Below are 18,856 nucleotides of genomic sequence, written 5' to 3'. Positions count from 1 at the left end.
GGGGAGGGCACGGAGATGGTGGTCGCCTCCCACCTCCACGAGGGGCCCTGGGAGCGCTGGGCAAGCCAGGAGGCCAGAAATCTTTCTGCGGCCTCGCGCAGGCAGCCCCCTAATTGGCCGGCCCTTGGACCCCTTTGGCCTGGTCACACGCCCTGCTGAGGGAACCCTAGTTCCCTAAGGTCCAGTCTCCTCCCAGGACCACCTCTCCATGCCTCGGTGACAGACCAGCTGCTAGCCCCATGAAGACCACCCTGAATCCCCTGAAACCTACTCAAACCCCCTCAGCCCAGCCTCTGGATACCACCACTTGGCTAGCAGGAGCCAACCCTCCTCCAGTCCCCCAGAGAGGGTCAGGGCCAGCATCCCATGCTTGCTCTCCCCTCCAAGGATGTGAGCAGACACCAAGCCCCCACTCTGTCTCCTGACACATATCAGCACACTCATATCCCCCACCCCCACTGCCAGGTGAACCAGGGGAACATGCCAGGGGTCCAGAGCACCTTCCTGGCCATGGACACAGAGGAGGGGGTGGAGGTGGTGTGGAATGAGTTGCACTTCGGGGATAGGAAGGCCTTCGCGGCCCATGAGGTGAGGCCTGCCCATCCCTTGAACGACCGTGCCCCCCCCCACCACCACCCCGTGACCACACCCCCCTTCCCAGGAGAAGATCCAGACCATGTTTGAGCAGCTGGTGCTGGTAGACCACCCCAACATTGTCAAGCTGCACAAATACTGGCTGGATGCCTCAGAAGCCCGGGCGCGGGTGAGCCATGGGCACAGGCACACCACAGGCACACCACAGGGTGGGATGTGGCCACAGCTGGGGTGGGGGATGGGGGGTGGTAGGGACCCACCTGCAGTTGGCGTAGCCCGCCCGCCCTGCAGGTCATCTTCATCACAGAGTACGTGTCATCGGGCAGCCTCAAGCAATTCCTCAAAAAGACCAAGAAAAACCACAAGGCCATGAACGCCCGGGTATGGGGAGTGGGCTGGGGTTGCATTGGGGCTGTGGGTGAGGGGCAGCTCTGGGGACAGGAGCGGGCTGGGGCTGGGTCAGGGACGCGAGGTAGGGGTGCAGGGTGGGCACCATAGGCCCAGCCGCTTCTCTGCACCGCTCCGATGGAGTCCGTCCGCCAGCAGGCCTGGAAGCGCTGGTGCACGCAGATCCTGTCCGCACTCAGGTGAGGGCCTGGGCTTGCCCCGGCCACGCCCCTATGCCCTCAGTGCCCCCTGACCTGACTGTGCCTCCTCTCCTGCCCTCCTGCAGCTTTCTACATGCCTGCAGTCCCCCCATCATCCACGGGAACCTGACCAGTGACACCATCTTCATACAGCACAATGGCCTCATCAAGATTGGCTCCGGTGCTGGCGGGGGTGCGGGGTTGGGGGGAGGGGCGGCTGCCGGAAACCGTGGGCAGAGGACAGCCAGCGCCCCATCACACTGACACCTACTCTTTCTCCCTGTGGTGGCCGGTGCAGTGTGGCACCGCATCTTCTCCAATGGTGCGTGGGGACTCAAGGGGGGGGAGGGCACGGCGAGGTCTGGTCTGCTCACCCTCCGCACTCTCCCAGCGCTCCCGGACGACCTCCGACGCCCTGTCCGCGCCGAGCGTGAGGAACTCTGGAACCTCCACTTCTTGCCGCCGGAGTATGGCGGTGAGTCCCGAGTCCAGGAGCCCTGCTGCTGCTGCCCCTGTCTCGTCCCGCCTGACTTGCTCTCCCCCTTTCAGAGGTTGCTGACGGCACTGCCATGGACATCTTCTCCTTTGGGATGTGCGCACTGGAGGTACTAGCCCAGTGGCCACGTGGCCTCCCAGCTAGCTCACCCTGCACCTCTGCCCCATGTCTGACCTGGCCCTTCCTCCCAGATGGCTGTGCTGGAGATCCAAGCCAATGGGGACACCCGGGTCACGGAAGAGGCCATCACTCGTGCCAGGCACTCACTGAGTGACCCCAACATGCGGGTAAGCAGCTGGCCTTTCCCCTCCTAACTGGCTCTCAGGAGTCCCAGGTAGGGCCAGTCCAGTGCTGGGGACAGGCCCGGTGGTGCAGTGACTCAGTGCTGCAGAGGGGTACGCCGGCCCCGCTGCACACAGGCCTACTCACAAGGAGGGCCTTACCCATGGTGCATGTTGAGGCCCTAAGGGTCCTTCTAAGGAGAGAGAGACCAGAGAGATACTCCCTCCGTGGGCACTGTCGTTGCACTTCTTGGGAGACAAGAAAGAGGCTCAGAGAGGCCCAGGGCTTTGGGGTAAGTGGTGGAGCCGGTGTTCCACTCCACGTCCTTGCTTTTAAGCCTCTAGGAAGCCAGCTAGAGGCGATGCGGCCCCAGCTTATGTCAGGGCGTGGTGGGGAGGGGGCAAAGGGAGTGTGGGATGGAAGCTGTGTCCACAGTCTCTCTGGCTTGACCGCATGGCCTCTGGGGATCAGGGTGTGAGGTGCTGGGGCCTGGATGGGGCTGGTGAGAAGCGGAGCCAGAATAGATGTGAGGGGCAGCAGAGGACATGGACGCAGGGCGGGGCGGACACCCATCAGGTCATCTCGAGCTGGGCCCGAGCAGAGGCAACCAGAAGAGGAGCAGTGTGTGGGTAGGTGGGTTCTTGCTGGGCTGCACGGACCTCCAGGAGCCTGGGCTGATCTGCTGGCCCTCTGCCCAGCGCTGCCGCCACCCCCCATCCCCTGCCTCCGGGACTGCAGGGCAGGGGCTGCAGTCCTCCCTCCGCAGTACAGGCTTCATCTGTGAACTGCGGATGACACCACCGACCCCCTGTGATTTTTGTGAGGGTTACAGGAAGTAGAACGTGGCAAGCTCTGGGCCCAGGGCCTGCTTGTCCTACTTGTAGAACCAGGTCCTGGCCTGGCTGCCAACAGTATGCCTCTCCCTATGGCCATTCCTGCAAGAAGACGCCCATGAGGACTGGACCTCTGGGGTCTGGGGACTTCAGGGGCCTCCTCTCCTCACACCGTGGGCCAGGGCAGAGAGACTGCAGCCACGTGGGCCTGTCCTCTCCACGCCCTCAGGAGTTCATCCTGTCCTGCCTGGCCCGCGACCCCAGCTGTCGGCCCTCCGCCCACAACCTCCTCTTCCACCGCGTGCTCTTCGAAGTGCACTCGCTGAAGCTCCTGGCAGCTCACTGCTTCATCCAGCACCAATGTGAGGGGCAGGCGGGTGGGGGTGGGCCACGGGCCTGGGGTCGGGGTGTGAAAGGGCCCCCTGCAGGGCCCTGAGTGCTTCTGCGGCCTGCAGACCTCATGCCTGAAAACGTGGTGGAGGAAAAAACCAAGGCGGTGGACCTGCATGCAGTCCTGGCAGAGATCCCCCGGCCGTCCCGGCCCCCCCTGCAGTGGCGGTGAGCACAGGCTGCCCAGAGGCCTCCCCTCTGCACTAGGCCAGCCCCCACCCAGTCCTGCCCCAGTAGGGCAGGTGGGCTGGCCCCCCTCATGTTGCTTCTCACACCTGTGCCAGGTACTCGGAGGTCTCCTGCTTGGAGCTTGACAAATTCCTGGAGGATGTCAGGTGAGAGCTGCCGTGAGTTTGGGGAACCGGTGGCTACCAGGCCTGAGCCTCCAGCCACCCCAGTGTGTCCCCAGGAACGGGATCTACCCGCTGATGAACTTTGCGGCTGCTCGGCCCCTGGGGCTGCCCCGTGTGCTGGCCCCACCCCCTGAGGAAGCCCAGAAGGCCAAGACCCCGACGCCAGAACCTTTTGATTCAGAGACCAGAAAGGTGAGCCCCGGCTCCTGCATCGTGCCCATCCTCAGGCCTGTCCACAGCCCAGAGGGGTCTCTTTCCAGGGGCTTTGAGTGCCCCCAGCCCAGCACTGCTCCAGGCTGCCAGAAACCAGGTACTGGCTGACCCTGATATGGGGGCTAGGAGATGGTAGGACATGCTAGGATACTCCCTTTTTCAGAGGGTCCTTGCCCCCTGCAAACCCATCCCCCATCTCTTGCTGCCTGCCCCCCAGCCCTGCCCCGATCCTACTGTGCTCCAAGCAGCCTTCATCTGGGAATCTCCTCTACCCCTAGGCCTCTCTGATCCCCTGCCCTTGGCTTGCTGATTCCCTGACATTTGTGTCCTGGTGTCTCCTCCAAGGCCTCCCAGACATTGTGTTTCCCCCAACCTCTTCTCCTACAAGGCTCCCTCCTGGCCAGGGACCTACCCTGGTCAGCCTCAGCCCCTCTCTCCTTTTCCGTGTCCATACCTACTGGGTTCCAGAGGCTCTGGCTTTGGCCTTGGGTGTGTCTTGGTGGTCTCCACCCCAATCTAGGCCACCCCCATTTCCTACCTGGATGCTGAACCAGCCCCCAACCTAGCCTCCTTCCTCCTGGCTTCCCTCCATGGTGCAGCCAGGATTCATGTCCTAACAGTCAAAGCTGCCCAAAGAGATGGTGGGGGTCCCCAGCCCAACCCGCAGGTGCTCTGAGGCCTGGCCCTGCTGGCGTCCCATGCCTCTGCTCCTTCGTATTCCTGCCAACCCCTCCCTTCCATCACTTCTCACAGCTCTCTCCTTGTTCAGGTCCCCTCCCCCACCTGTGAGAGCCTTGTCTCTCCTTCAGTACCCGACTTGGTATCTATCTTTTAGAACTTTTCCTTAACTTGCCAGGCGGCTGGTAGCGAATGTGCCGGAGGTCACCCCCATCCCCAGTCCTTACTGTTCCATCTGCGCCCCGAGCAGGCCTCTGCTCTTGCTCTACTGCTGAGGTCAAGCCTTTGTGGCTGACATCAGTTCACCCCTGTCCCCAGGTGGTCCAGATGCAGTGCAACCTGGAGAGAAGTGAGGACAAGGCCCGCTGGCATGTGAGCAGGGGGGTGGGGCCCGTGGGGGACAGGGCAGGGGGAGCCATTAGGGGGCTGGGGGGACTCTGGGAGCCAACCACACCCTTCTGCCTCCACAGCTCACTCTGCTTCTGGTGCTGGAGGACCGGCTGCACCGGCAGCTCACTTACGACCTGCTCCCAAGTAGGCCGGGCAGGGACCCAGGCAGGGACGGGTGCAGCTGTGGGCCCGGGCAGTGGCCTCACACCTCTGTCTCGCCCCTGCCTGTGCCCCTGCTGCAGCCGACAGTGCCCAGGACCTCGCCACCGAGCTGGTACATTATGGCTTCGTTCATGAGGTGTGTGGGCCGACCCAGCCGGGCTGGGAGGGGGACATAGCAGACTGTGCGTCCCTGTCACCCCATGCCTCCCTCCCACACTGCAGGATGACCGGACCAAGCTGGCTGCCTTCCTGGAAAGCACCTTCCTCAAGTACCTTGGAGCTCAGCCATGACCTCGCACCCCAGTCCCCTGGGGACCAGCCCTGGCAGCCCACATGGGGAAGCTCAGCGTTGGCCCAGGGCTCAGGGGGCCAGGGGCTGACCTCTGCTTACATGCTTAGGGGCTAATGACCAAATGCCTGCTAGTGAAGAACTTCTGCCTTCCACAGCTTTCAAGGAGGCCCTGGAATGGGGTGGGGAGGGTGGTGGGTTTGGGGCCCATCAGGGGGTGAAGGAGACTGGGTTGGGGGTCAGGGGAGTAATTAGGCCCCACATGTCCTTAGGATCAGGATTCCCCCACCTAGCCAGCTTCCACAACTCACAGTCCCTTCCCATATCCTCCATTTCCCAGCAAGAGTTCTCCCCCCACCACCACCGCAGGATACCTGGTCAGTGACTGAGCCTTCAGCACGGCGGGGGTGTGCGCCCTGCAGGGAGCCACAGTGCTGAGGGTGGAGGGTCCGTCCTAGACAGATGCCTGCCCAGGGAAATGCTCCACACCCTGTTGGAACCACAGTCCCACTCCAGGAACCCCCACATTAAGCCAGTGGTACCCCACCTGCAGGCATCAGGTACAATGCTGGGCACTGAGCAGGGCCACGACCTGGCAGGAGAAGCAGATGGCAGAGACACTCCAGTAGTCCCCAGCCTGACATGGCTCCTGCACAGCCCTCCAGCTCCTGCCCAGTGCAGACCCACCTTGGAGCCCTCCTCTGACTTTCCACTGCTCTGGGACAGGGACCTGCCATCCCCTCTGCAGACTGTTCTGGCCCCTGCAGCCCTCTCCAGAGGGCTATTTTCCCCACATTCCCAGGCCTGGAGGGGTTGGGCTCGGGCACCCTCCCTGCTCCTCACCGTGCCTCCTCTCAAATTCACTACCCCCCATGTAATGTCACTTACCCTCTCCTGTGGCAGTTGCTTCCCAGGTCCTGAGGATATCAGCCCCTGACTCCCTGTCTCCTACTCAACTCCTTCCCACCCCTCATTGCCCTAGCCTCCTTTCTCCTGGACCACCTCCCCTCCATCTTCAAATTGAGTTAAACATTCTTAAACATTTTAAATTGCATGTACAAACTTAGTGCATTCAGGTTTCTTTTGAAGTATTTCTATTGTTAAACCAGGAAAGCTCACCTCTGTGTTACTACTCTGTTGTTGCTATAAGAATTTACCAGAAACTTAGTGGTTGAAAACACCACAAATTTATTGTAGTTCTGCAGGTCAAAATCTGGTACAGGTCTCACCAGACTAAACTCAAGGAGTTAGCGAGGCTGTGTTCCTTTCTGGAGGTTCTAGTTGAACCTAGAACTATTTCCATTTTCTGCTCCTTCAGGTTGTTGGCCTGCAGGTGTCGGGCATGCCATGGGCACTGGGCACTGGCAAGGAATTCATTTCCTTGCCACAGCAGGGCCAAGGTCCCCATTTTCTTGCCCACCATAAACTGAAGGTCATTTTTGGCTTCTACAGGCACCGCCATTCCTTAGCTCATGCACTCATCCTCCATCTTCAAAGCCAACAACAGCCAGTTGAGTCTTTCTCATGAACCATCCGTGGCTTTCTGCAGCCCGGAAAGCTTCATGTAATTAGGTTGGGTCCCCCTGAATAATCCTGAATAATCTCCCCATCACAAGGTCCTTAATCATATCTGTAAAATCCCTTTTGCCATATAAAGTAACATTCACAGGTTCTGGGGGTTAGGGTATAGACATCCTGGAGAGAGGGTATCATTTTTCCACCATTACATTACCCTACCCAAAAACCAAAACAAAGTTACCAAGGTGTATCAAATAAATGTACAAACATAGTGAATCTCAAGGTTGTCTTAAACATCCCAATACTCTACAAAGTTACTCTTTCAACTTAAAATAACAAATCTACAATAACATACAAGTCTAGTTAGAAATCCTGATGCTATCTTCTTAAATAATTTGAGTGTCAAATGCATAACAGATCATACTCATGATTAAACTGAACTCAAAAGTATCAACACTATCATTGCTTCATTTAATCCTGTTCATGTTGAGGTTTTCATCTTTTATCTTTTCAAAGTTATACACATATTGTTTTAAAAATAGAATGGGTTTTTTAAGCCAAAAATAAATGATCAATGCAGTCTCCAACTCTGATCCTTCCCAGATTTAACTCTTAGCTATTTCTTCAGGCATGTAAAATCCATCTTTCACAAACCACACATGCTTTTACTGCCTTTTATTGGTTTTTCTACATAAGGTGTCCCCTGCTGGTGTCCTTGGAGAAGGGGGGGGGGGTCACTGGCCTCAGTTTCCTGATCCAGCATCATCCCAGTCTGGTATTATTACAGCTTCATTACTGCAGGTTTCAGCAGAAAACAAGATGTCCTAGGGTCATATTTGCTTTCTTGCACAACTTTTTGTTTTGCCTGGAGTTAATAATTGCCTTTCTTTTTGTTTGCTTAGTTTTCTATACATGTCTCATTAATTCATTCTTAGATTCTCCTGCAGAAGCGTGAACCTCTCAATACTTGAGATCCATGGCACAACTGACAGCTCAGTTTCATCTTTTCCCAGAGCCCCCACTATGCCAGCTCTCTGCCCCAGGCTGCTTATTCTTGGGCCTGTGGCCCAAATTGCTCCTTCACCAGTAGGCTGCTTATTCTTGGGCCTATGGCCCAAGTTCCTCCTTCACCAGCAGCCTGGAGCACCTCCTTTCTCCTTTTACTGGATCCCTCGCTTTCCTCTTCCTTCATTCACCCTCTGTTTGAGGAAGAACATTCTCCAAGTTTCCTGAGAGAGGGTGCATGGGAAGTTATGGAGTCATTGCTTATTTGTCCTTAGTCTACTCTTACATCTGCTTGTTAGTGTAGTTAGGCACAAAAGTTTGCCTAAGTTGAAAACTATTTCTTCCCAGGATTTTGAGGGTATCATGTGATTTTCTTCTAGTCCCAAGAATTCCCATGACTTTCTGAATTCTAACCCTTTGTGATTTCCCTCCCTCTCTCTTCCTCTTCCTCTCTCCCTCCCTCCCTTTGGAAATCTCAATGATGTTTCCTGATTAAAAACTTCTCTTTCATCTATTGTCCAGAGATCCAAACCGTGCAGTTCTAGGAAATTTTCTTTGGGGTGTTTTTTTTTTCTGTGGTTTTTGTTTTTTGTTTTTGCTTATTTTCCCCCCTCATTTTGTGGAACTTTTGTTATTTAGATGTTAGAATTCTCTTTTGAGAGGCACAATATGTGGTAGTTAAGGGCATAGACTCTGGGCCATTCTGCTGCTTCCTGTCGTATGATATTGTGGCCCTCCTTCCTCATCTGTAAAAACAGGATAATAACAGTACCCACTCCGTGGAATTGTTGTAAAGATCACACAAGGTAAAGTTTGTAAGGTAATGAGTACGGTGCCCAGCACACAAGCACTCTGAATGCCTTATTATATATCAATTGAAATTTCATAGGGGAAGCTGCCACCACAAAGTGGTGCTTGTGCCCCCCAACCCACTGCAGTGGTGGTGGCAAGTCCCAGCCCATTCACCACTTCATCTATCCCCCTCTATTATGGAGGCTGCTGAGGTATCAGGCCAGTTCTAAGCCCTAGAGAATGCTACTCAGTGTGATTGATTATATTTTCTCTTCCCCAAATATCAGGTTTTGTTTTATACATTCTGAAACATTTCAATTATATCTTTCACCTTCTATTGAATTGTTCTTTTTCCTTTCATATTTTTCATTTGTAAGCACTCTTTCTCATTTGCTAAATTTTCTTTCTTTATAGCCTCTTGTTCCTTTTTTTTTAGATTATTTATTTATTTATTTATTTATTTATTTAACAGAGACAGCCAGCAAGAGAGGGAACACAAGCAGGGGGAGTGGAAGAGGAAGAAGCAGGCTCATAGGTGGAGGAGCCTGATGTGGGGCTCGATCCCACAACGCCGGGATCATGCCCTGAGCCGAAGGCAGACGCTTAACCGCTGTGCCACCCAGGCGCCCCTATAGCCTCTTGTTCTTGATTTTGGTTTTCTTTTAAGTTTTTATTTTACTTCCAGTTAGTTAACATACAGTGTTTTATTAGTTTCAGTTGTGCAATATATTGATTGTTTTGACTTTGGATGCAACATCCTCTCTAATATCTCTGCAGGTATGGTTTTAGCTTTTCTTTTTATCTTATTGTCTCTGCTCTTTCTGAGTTCCTTTTCCTTTTCTGTTTTTGTTTTCTTCCTCCTCTTTAGGTGGCTGGTGATCCTGGGCTGCCCAGTTGCTTTTAAGAGTGGTATCTTACTGGTGGGGCTTATTGCCTGGTGAGCTTTGAGGCCAGGGATCTAGCCAGGCCATTCTCCTGAGCACACTCCAGCTGCCAGTCTTCTTTTGAGCCAGGAGATGCTACAGAAAGGAGCTCTGAGTTTCATGGGTGGCACGTGCTGGGGGCTAGACTTGGGAGCCAGGGTGGAGGTGGGAAAAGGGCAAGAATCTCATTAACTCCCTGACTTTTGTTACAGGACCCTACTCTGACAGCCCAGCCACTGCCAGTAGGGATAGAAGTGTGGGGTCTCCTTTTTCCAACTACATTTTCACACGCAACCCCTGGGACACTAACCTCTGGTCAGCTAAAGCAGATGCTATTGGCCACCTTCCTCCAGTTGCACAATATCTCACTTCTGTGTTCATGGGGTTTTGGCTTTATAAAACTCTTTACCTATCATTCTAGAGGGGAGGGATGTGAAGAAAATATCCTGTTTAACTAGAGGCGTATTTTATTTTAAACCCTCCCAGGGTTGAGAAGGGACCTGCCTACCTGGCCACTTTGTTGCCTCAGGCAGGCTGAGGTTGCTGGAGCGGCAATCTCAGGGCCTGAGTTTGCAGACGTGGTTTCATTGAGTTAGGGTCCTCGGGCTGGGTGTGACATGGGGCAGACGTCCAGGGCAGCTCAATGCCCTGATGGATACCTGGAGCCTTTAAAAAATAGTTGGGAGAATTTAGGGAACTCTGGGTGCAAGCCCTTTCCACTGAATTGGTTCACAAGCCTGTCTCTTCAATTCTGGTTCTACCGACTGTGGATCATTGAATCTAGGACGCCGTCATCTTTAAGATGCACTACTGTTTTAGGGGTCACTAGGAAAGAGAGCGCTGCTAATTCCATGACAGCCCACCATCCATTGGTAGGCACACCCCGACTTCAGAGCGCACGACGCGAAGCAACCTGGAATCTAACTCTGAAATATGGCGACTCTGTCACCTCTCCCAGCACGCGTTTGGGCAGACGGGAGTTCCTCAGCCCTGGAGGGGATCCGAACTTCCTTTGCCCTCCCTCTTGCGTGCGAGCGTGGAGGCAGGAGACACGCATCACCTAAGTTTTTTCTGTAAAGGAAGTAGGGAAATGGAGCAGCGGCCGGAGTGGGGCAGGAGGGTGAAGCCAGGGGCTGAGACAAACTGGCGGGACGGTCCTCCGCCGACGGAGGGAAAGCCCAGCGGGTAGAAAAGACGCGGACAGCGACAGCGAAAGGCGGGCGCGCCGCGGCCACCGCCCGCCCCGCCCCGCCCCTTTCATCCTCTCGGCTCCCGAGCCTTAACTGTCCCTCCCCACCCCGGAAGCTCATTCCTCTCTCCACCCCCCCCCCCCGCCGAAGGCGAAAGGGCCTTTTATCGCGAGACTTTCGTCCTCCTTCGGGCGCTTCCGCCGGCGCCCAGATCGCGCGAGACCGCGGAGGGAGCAGGAGCGTGTGGCGCGCGCGGCGGCCGCGACGGACGCAAGATGGCGACGGCGACCATAGCTCTCGTAAGTGAGCCGTCCGTGACCGCGGGCCGCCGCTCAGCTGGCGGGAGTGGGTCGTCGGCCCGGCTAGAGCGCCAAGGCCCCTCGGAGACGCGGCGGTCGCTCCCGAGCCCCCGCGGCTCTTGGTCGCGCGAGGCGGGGGCGGAGCGGGCGCGAGGTGGGGGCCGGCCCGCGGCCCCAGCTTCCGGCTCGCGGGCTACAGCTTCCGGCGGTCGGCGTCGGGGGGCCGAGCCCAGGCGCGGCCCCATCGGGGTGCGGCCGGCCTGGCCCGGCCCCAGCGAGCGGCCTCGAATGGCGCCGCGGAGCTGCAGCCTCAGGGCGGAGCCAGGCGGCCGTCGTACCGTTCTGCCAACGGGCGCTCCTGCGGCTCGGACTTGACGGCGGGGCTCCTGGGAGCGATGGCGTCTCTTCTCCCGGCCGAGTGAAGGGACCTCCAGGCGTGCACGGCCTGTAGGAAGGAATCTTGGCCCGCTGGGAGGGGTGGCGGCCTCGGCGGCATGCATCCACAGCTGTGACTCTGCTCCCACTGATGCTCTGCGGGGAAGTGGTTACCAGCTAACAGGGACTCCGTCCTATCTTAGAAAGGAGAGAACGTGCTGTCTGAGCACACGTTTCTGAGCAGTTGCTTTGTCTCAGGAGGTCACAGTGTGTTGGGGCACAGTGGGGAACCAGAGGCCGTCCCTGCCCTGTTCAGGGGACTGGTGGACACGGAGGTCGTGGACTGCCAGCCCGGGGGACGTGTGCTCAGGGTGTTGTGGGCACCCAGAGGAAGGAACCCCTCCCTCCCCTGTTCAGGGCTCACCTATTTGTTAGTGGCATTGAGTGAGTAGCATAGACAGAGAACCCTTGTACACACCATGCTTCCATGGTGAAGTCTCCCTTGACCCTTTTGCTTCCCTGCTCCGTTTAAATGAGTGTCTGTTCTCCTGGACCCTTCATGGCATCACTTCATCCTTTTATTTACCTGCCCCCCTGCCACCAAGCCATACCCAGAGTGACATGGTGAGGCCTGTCTGCGAAGGCAGCGTTTGTAGGTGCCTGGAGGCTGGACGGATAGGGAAGACATTTGGGGGTCAGTATCCTTAACGCTAGAGCTAGGCTTTGGCCGGGCCCTGAGCTGGGGGCTGACACCCAGTGAGGGAGGCTGGACCCATATCCCTGGGGTAGGAACTGACTCCCAGGGGGAGAGAGGCCCCCGCTTGTGAGGGAGCACAGCGTGTGATTCTCAGATCTGGCTAACCTCTTTCTACCACATCTTCTTGTTGAAGCTACAGGAGCAAGTGACCTTCATGAGAGGGAAGTTAGAAAAGAGATGCGGGTGGAGGACTTGGTGACTGTCCCAGATAGTGGTTGAAGTTGGACAGTGAAGGAGAGGGAGGCTTGGAGACGGGCCGAACTCCTGGGAAGGTGTGGAATGTGGAGGAGGAAGAGAAGCCAATGAAAGTGGATGATTGGTTTCTCCTGAGCGTCCCAGGGCCGCAAGAACACCAAGCCCAGCCTTGGTGGTTGCTGGAGGCTATAACTGGTGGCACCCTGGACCTCTGGAGACTGAGTGATGAGCTGGCTCAGCTCTGCTGTGGCACAGTGCCAGACAGGTGCATCACAGTGGAGATGGACGGGGGCAGAAAGTCCAAACCCTGTAAGCTGAGGTTTTCAGTAGGGCTGTTTGTTGCCCATTGAATTCTCTCAAAAGGTTAACATGTGCATATGTCAGTGGGTGTATGAAAAAGATCCAGGCTTGCATCAGATTCTGGGAGTGAGGTCCAGGCTATGGCCTGGTATGTTCCTCTTGTAACCTGTTCAGTGGACAGACTCCTAGACAGCCCATTTTCTTGTTGTCTTAGTTGGGCGTAGTGAGAGCTTGTTCTGTGTTGTGCTCCATGCATGCCGAACAACGCTGGTTGCTATCCTAAGATGTGGCTTCAGCCCTTCTGGGAGGATAGAGTGGCACTGAACTTGGCTGATAGTGACTTGGTAGGGAAGGACACAGGAAGATGCAGAAGTGTCTCTCGTCACTTGTGCCTTCCACCTAGTGCTGCAGAAACAGGCCACAGCCCCTTCCTGTCAGGGACGTAGTCTTCTGGTGGCATTGTGTGTCTCTGACTTACCAGTCCATTTTTCCCGACCTTTGACAGCTGGGCTCGTGCCTGCTTGGGGACATTACCCTTGGGTACCGTCTGGCAGGGGCACCAGACCCTCTCCCTTCCCTGTGGGCACCGTCGCTCCCTCTTCCTCCTGAAGACGCTGGCGTGCACGCTACCTGCTAGCCCCCAGCTGCCTAGGCCCAGAGTGCCTCAGCCCCGTTCCTTGCACCTTGTGCTTGATTTTCTCCTTAGCGCTCACGAAACACAGACGTTCTCTTATGTAGGTGCCACTTGGCATGTGTCTCGTCTTGTGTTTGCTGCATCCGAAGTGCCCAGCACAGAGCCTAGCTGTCTGGTAGAGAGCAAGTCCCCACATGAAGAGGACTGAAGAGATGGAAAGCATTCTGCTTTGGGGATCTGACTCTGGGTGTTATACCGATGCTAATAATTGCTAAGACTTACGGCATGCTTGCTGTGTGCATGGATGGCCTGAAGTACTTTACATGGAGTGACTCACTGAAGCTTCATGCCAGCCCCGGGACACAGGCCTGAAGAGCCAGAAACCTGGAAATGTTAATTACTTAACTTTTCTGGTTTTCTAATGGAAATAATCCTTTTTGTCTGGGGCTGTTGCGCATTGGTAGTGCTGGAGTTCGGGTCCCAGACTCACAGGGCTGCGTTGCCTCCCAGAGGGGACTTCTCACCCCTTGAGGCACTGCTGCCTGGTGCTGGGGAGCTTTGTGACCACAAAGCCTCCTATTTACATTGCCAGATGGTGACAGCATGTGACCAACTGTGATAATAAATGGCAGTTTTCTCCAAGCTTTTTAAGTATCTGCTTAGAACAGAAGCTGAGACTCTGCGGGAACAAGGAACTTGGTTTCTTTGGAGGCAATGGGATGTCCTGTGTAGCATCCTCTCCTGGACTGATTTTTCCCGAGAAGTCTCTTCTGAGTCGTGCTCTGCTCTCAGCAATGTCCTGCTTCCTGTGTTGGCTATTACAGTAATTTGGGAGAGCACGAAGTTGTTTATAATTGTGCCCTCAAGTTGGCTCTGTTCATGGATCAAGGGACTGGATTGCTTCCCCAGACCCAAAGTGATCTATTGCTGTGAGCCTTGAGAGGGCAGCCTCTGCTCCAGATGTGCTCCTGGGGGTGCCAGGGAACTTGGGGCAAGCCAGACACTGACCCTGTCCCCACCTGCCATGCACCCACTCGGGGGAACCTGTGTCAGAAGGGCCCCACATCCTTTGGTCCTCTCTCCCCTAAGTAGCAGTGGTGCTGAGTTCAGAGCACCATCACCCAAGGCTTTGCTTGGGCGTTAGCCACAGCTTTTGTGCCCACTGGCCATGTCTCTAGCACGGACAGGCTTGTGTTGCTGTCTCCTTTGGGGCTAGAGAGCCTGAGACACGCTCTGACCAAGCCAGCCCCAGCCTCTGGCTTTGTGCACAGGGCTCCAGGGGTGGCTGTGGCTGTCCTCTGTGTTCCAAGATATCTGTGGGTCTTGAGATGGGAGTGGGTAAGTGTATTCTGCTCTGAGTTACTGCCGTGTAGCCTCTGGGAAGGTGGAGTAGGTCTCAGGGCCCTTCTACCAAGTCCCCCATCCCCACGACGTTGCCCACTTCCTGCCCTTGGCCTGTCTTTGCTCCTGCCATCCTGCTAAGCTGAGTTGGGAGCTGTTCCTTCCATTAGACTGGCTCTGCATGGCAGTGGCTCCATGGCCCCTCTGGGTGTGGGGTATGGCCAGGCTCTCAGCTGCCAGCCCTGGACGGTTTGACTGCTGGGGGAAGAGAGGCTTGTGCATACAAACCACCTGCCTGGCCCTGTTGTTCAAAGGGCAGCCCTCCTCAGAGGTGTCTTCAGGAGGGGCTTGGGGTATGGGCTTGACCGGAGCCTGTGGTAGGCATTAGGACTGATGCTGAGCCGTGTGTAGGGGTGCTAGAGAGGTGCCCCGTCTGCCTCGAAGGGGATGAGGGGAGATGGCCAGCTGTGCCCCTTGTCATCCCGTCTGGCCTGGCCCAGCCTGCTGGCAGGAAAGGAACTGATCTTTTAGGACCTCAGCTCTGTGGCCAGGGGGCAGGTTTAGGCCCTGGGGAGGATCCCTTTCTTTGGCATGGGACAGGAGCTCCTTTATTCTCTGTCCTATCCTTTCCTGATGACTCCCTGACAACTCCAGGCTCCCCTAGGTTCTGCCAGGCCAGCCCCTTGTACCAGGGCCCTGGTTAGCTGCAGCTGTCCTGGAAGAATGGGTGGGATGGAGTGGGATACTTTGGGATGTTCAGGGGCCAAGCCAGAGCTGATCTCTTCCTGTGCCCCTGCTGGCCTCTCTTTCTCGTCCATGGGCATTTAGCCCTTAGCTAGGGAAGGGGAGAGAGGGCCGGGGCGGGTGGATCTCATGACTGTCCATTACAACATCTCCTTCCTGCCTGCAGCAGGTCAATGGCCAGCAAGGAGGGGGGTCCGAGCCGGCGGCGGCGGCAGTGGTGGCAGCCCGCCCATCTGCCTGCCTGCCCGCCTGCCCGCCCGCCCGCCTGCTTGTGCGTCCCTGGGCCCAGAGAGATGGGGATGGGGTGGGAGGAGCCCTAGGGACTCTTCTCTGCCTTCTGGGTAGAGGTGCCTGTCTTGCTCCCTTACCACCCAGCCTCAGGCCTGGCTCCAGCCTCTCCCCGTAGCGTCCACCCTGCTTCTGTGGTGGCTCGCAGCCTTGTGTGTCTTCAGACTTTGGGTGGAGAGTGACAGTGGTCAGGTGGGGGCTAAGCCTGAGCCAGTGTAAGTTGTTAGCCATCAGTGTCCTACAAGAGGGCAGCCACGCTGTTCCGGAATGTGATGGGTGTTAAGAGCCAGAAACACAGATTTTCATTTCAAATCTCAAATTTAAATAAAATAACAAAAGCAGAATAACGTGCAAGTTAGAGCACAGGGTCTGTGTGGGACTTGGGCCAGGTTTCAGAGTGGGCGTGGGCAGGGCAGATCGTGTCCTGCTCTGGTGGTTTCGCCCTTGGGAGCTTGTCCTATTGGAGGTGGAGCCAGGCCTTGTCGCTGGGTAATAAGGTTCTTTGTGCTTCTGCATGGCAGCGCCTGCCTCCGGGGGGTTCCCGTGGGGGCTCAACAAGGTGGCCTGGCGGCCTTTTGGAGCTGGGCCCTCCTGTGGGCCCCCCAGCACACTCAGGGGAGGGCTGGCCGTGGTATGCAGCCTGGATCCTGGGAAGTTATGGGGGCTGAAGCAGATGGGCAAAGGGGCCAGGGCATCCCTCTAGCCAGCCCTCCCCTGCCCTGGTTGATGGGAGAAGGGCCTTTTGTTTATCAAGACAAAGAAGAGATTGAAAAGTTTCTAAGGGGCTGGAAGGGGGTTGGCATTGATTACCATGGTGACAGCCTGCTCTGGAGTCACAGCCCCTGGCTCTCAGGGCTTCTGTCCCACGAAGGAGAACTGGGCTTGGGGCCAGTTAGGAGGGCGGAGAGGACAAGCTTCAGGGGCCAGACTGGGTCGCCAGGGTAGGGGCCTCCAGGCCCCTTCTGCCCTTTGACCCTGTGCTGGAAATCTAATGCTTGGGCTGGTCAGGATGGTGGTTCTTGGGGTTTGGGTCAGCTGGCCACTTCCTGCCTCCTTCGAAACTCTGTCCTTGCTCGTCACGTCTGCATTGGGGATCTGCCTCCTCCACTGTCCCTTCTAAGGCTGTGCGCTGGGAGCTGCAGAACATCCCCTCTGGAGGGGGCTGGCCGTGGTCTGTCCTTGCAGTTGCTGGGTAGCCCCAGGCCCCCTGAACTGGTGGGCAGGCAGGTGTGATCTGACCCCTGATACACACTCTTTGATCTGGTGGCTGTGCTTTTCTTTTTGCTCGCACGGCTATATTCTTCCCCTGCAAACAGCTTAGAAATGAATTTTGGCAGAAGGAATGTCAACTTAATCCTAGTTGCATTGGATCTGTCTGCAGCGGGCTGTGCCTGCTCTACCCCCATCCCCCAGAATATATCCTGGTCCCCATGCTCGCCTGGCTAGGTTGTGGGCAGGTCCACTTTTCCTCTGTGGCTGGTCTGCTCCTGGCTTCTCTTCCCAGTGGGCTAAGTACAGCCCAGGGAGGAGTTTGAGGTGGGGTGGAGCCCTCCTCCGGGCTGTTGTGGCCTGGAGAGCTGCTCCAGGTTCTCAGCAGTGTGCAGGGATGGGGGATGGGGCGCTGCATGGAGGTGTGCTGGGAGGGAGGCCCTTTCCCTTACTTGCTCCTTGAGTGGTCCCTGGAACTCCGCCCAAGCAGGGAAGCCAAGTCTGTGACCCTGGCTGGGGCTGCGGGAAGGCGTGGGGGCAGCAGTGGATGCCAGGTAGTCCAGGAATGAGGAGTTCCTGCACATCCAGAGAACCATGGCCCCTTTTGCTTATAAAGGATGGCCAGGGCCAGCTCCCTGGCATGGCGTGGGACTGAGGTTCTGGGGTCAGGTTTGCTACAAGGGCGGCCCCTTCTGCTACTTGCTGCCTGTCTTCATAGCTCCTGAGGCGGCCGTTGTGGCCAGGGCCCTGCAGGTGCTCTGGGTGGTCCGAAGGCCCCCAACGTACCTGCCTTCCTCAGTGGCTTGGGTCTTGGGAGAGACAGACCTAGGGACAGGCACAGGGATGGCAGAAGGGCAGACCTGCCTGTCCCTGGGAATGGGCTGGACTGGAGGCCTTGTGCAGTTGTAGGGGAGACCGGTGGGGTGGGGTTCCTGGGGCCCTATGAGGGAGATCTTGAGCTGGTTCTTAATGACTGCCCTGCTCCCCACCACCAGGGGACAGACTCCATCAAGATGGAGAATGGGCAGAGCACAGCCGCGAAGCTGGGACTGCCTCCTCTGACGCCCGAGCAGCAAGAGGCCCTCCAGAAGGTGAGAGTGTACCTCCTGGGGAATTGTGGGCACGGCTGGGGGGTGGGGGGAGGGCAGTCGGCGGAGGAAGGCGCATCTCCCCGCAGGCCGGGCCCCCCAGTGCTCCTCACCACCTTCTCCCGCAGGCCAAGAAGTACGCCATGGAGCAGAGCATCAAGAGTGTGCTGGTGAAGCAGACCATCGCGCACCAGCAGCAGCAGCTCACCAACCTGCAGGTGAGCGGCCAGGGCCCCACCCTCTGGCCTCGGTGCCGGCTCTGCTGGAGGCCGCCCCACCCGCCTGGGCCGGGGAGCCTCCGCCGCCCCTCCCCTGCCACCTCCACCTCCTCTTCCTTCTCTTCCTCCTCCTGTGCCTGTGGCCGTCCCCACAAGGTGTTGTGGTTCTGTTTCTCAAGGACTCGTTCTTGGGACGCCCAGGTTCCTCCATGAGGCATGAGTGGCCCAGCCTTACCCATCTGCTGAGTGCCCGTGGTCCTCTCCCCACCCTTTCGCGTAGCTGTGCCCTGCACCCTGAGTTGGCTCCTCCTCTTGGACTTGAGATTGTCGCCTCAGGTTGCCTGTGCACCCAGCTGGTGGTGCAGCATGTAGGGGCGTTCCTCCCCATCCCCCTCGGATAAGAGTGGTCAGGCCCCGACCCCTGCAGTGAGTCCAGACCACCTGAGCTGGGGTCCAGGACAGGGAGGACAGGCTGGGGGCGCCTCCAACAGCGTCCTGCTCTAGCCCTGTGGCCAGAAGCAGCAGTGGCTCTGGGGGAGAGGCCAGGGCTAGGCTGACAGGTGCCTGGGCCTCGAGCCCCCTGCCCCCTGCCCAGCCCTCAGGAGATGCCCTGGCTCTTCACTGTGCTCCACCTGCGCCCTCCTCCTCCTCCTCCTCTTCCTCCTCCTCCTCCTCCTCTTCCTCCTCCCCCTCCCCCCCTTCCCTCCCTCCTC

At 57.2% G+C, this 18,856-nt stretch overlaps 2 protein-coding genes across 4 annotated transcripts; both read left to right on the top strand.

The window, feature by feature from the left end:
* Positions 1-6: 6 nt before the first annotated feature.
* NRBP2 (nuclear receptor binding protein 2) lies at positions 7-7,233 on the top strand. Of its 3 annotated transcripts, XM_034668754.1 has the most exons (18): positions 7-588; positions 662-763; positions 886-975; positions 1,141-1,181; positions 1,268-1,362; positions 1,480-1,503; positions 1,573-1,656; positions 1,731-1,786; positions 1,869-1,964; positions 2,138-2,251; positions 3,022-3,154; positions 3,248-3,350; positions 3,467-3,517; positions 3,592-3,727; positions 4,745-4,798; positions 4,897-4,960; positions 5,059-5,114; positions 5,201-7,233. In XM_034668754.1, the coding sequence occupies exons 1-18, from the start codon at positions 367-369 to the stop codon at positions 5,267-5,269; spliced, it is 1,590 nt and encodes a 529-aa protein (XP_034524645.1). In that variant the 5' UTR covers positions 7-366; the 3' UTR covers positions 5,270-7,233. The 3 variants fall into 3 exon arrangements, with proteins under 3 accessions (XP_034524645.1, XP_034524646.1, XP_034524647.1); XM_034668755.1 differs by lacking the exon at positions 886-975; XM_034668756.1 differs by lacking the exon at positions 2,138-2,251.
* Positions 7,234-10,846: 3,613 nt separating this feature from the next.
* Positions 10,847-18,850, top strand: PUF60 (poly(U) binding splicing factor 60). The gene is made up of 3 exons (XM_034668753.1): positions 10,847-10,994; positions 17,833-17,928; positions 18,054-18,850. The coding sequence occupies exons 1-3, from the start codon at positions 10,971-10,973 to the stop codon at positions 18,354-18,356; spliced, it is 423 nt and encodes a 140-aa protein (XP_034524644.1). The 5' UTR covers positions 10,847-10,970; the 3' UTR covers positions 18,357-18,850.
* The last annotated feature ends 6 nt before the right edge of the window (positions 18,851-18,856 follow it).

The sequence above is a fragment of the Ailuropoda melanoleuca genome, chromosome 9 (assembly GCF_002007445.2).
Source record: "Ailuropoda melanoleuca isolate Jingjing chromosome 9, ASM200744v2, whole genome shotgun sequence".
In the NCBI taxonomy this organism is placed as follows: domain Eukaryota; kingdom Metazoa; phylum Chordata; class Mammalia; order Carnivora; family Ursidae; genus Ailuropoda; species Ailuropoda melanoleuca.
Note: the sequence above shows the minus strand (reverse complement) of the source record. Positions and strands in the feature narration are given on the sequence as shown.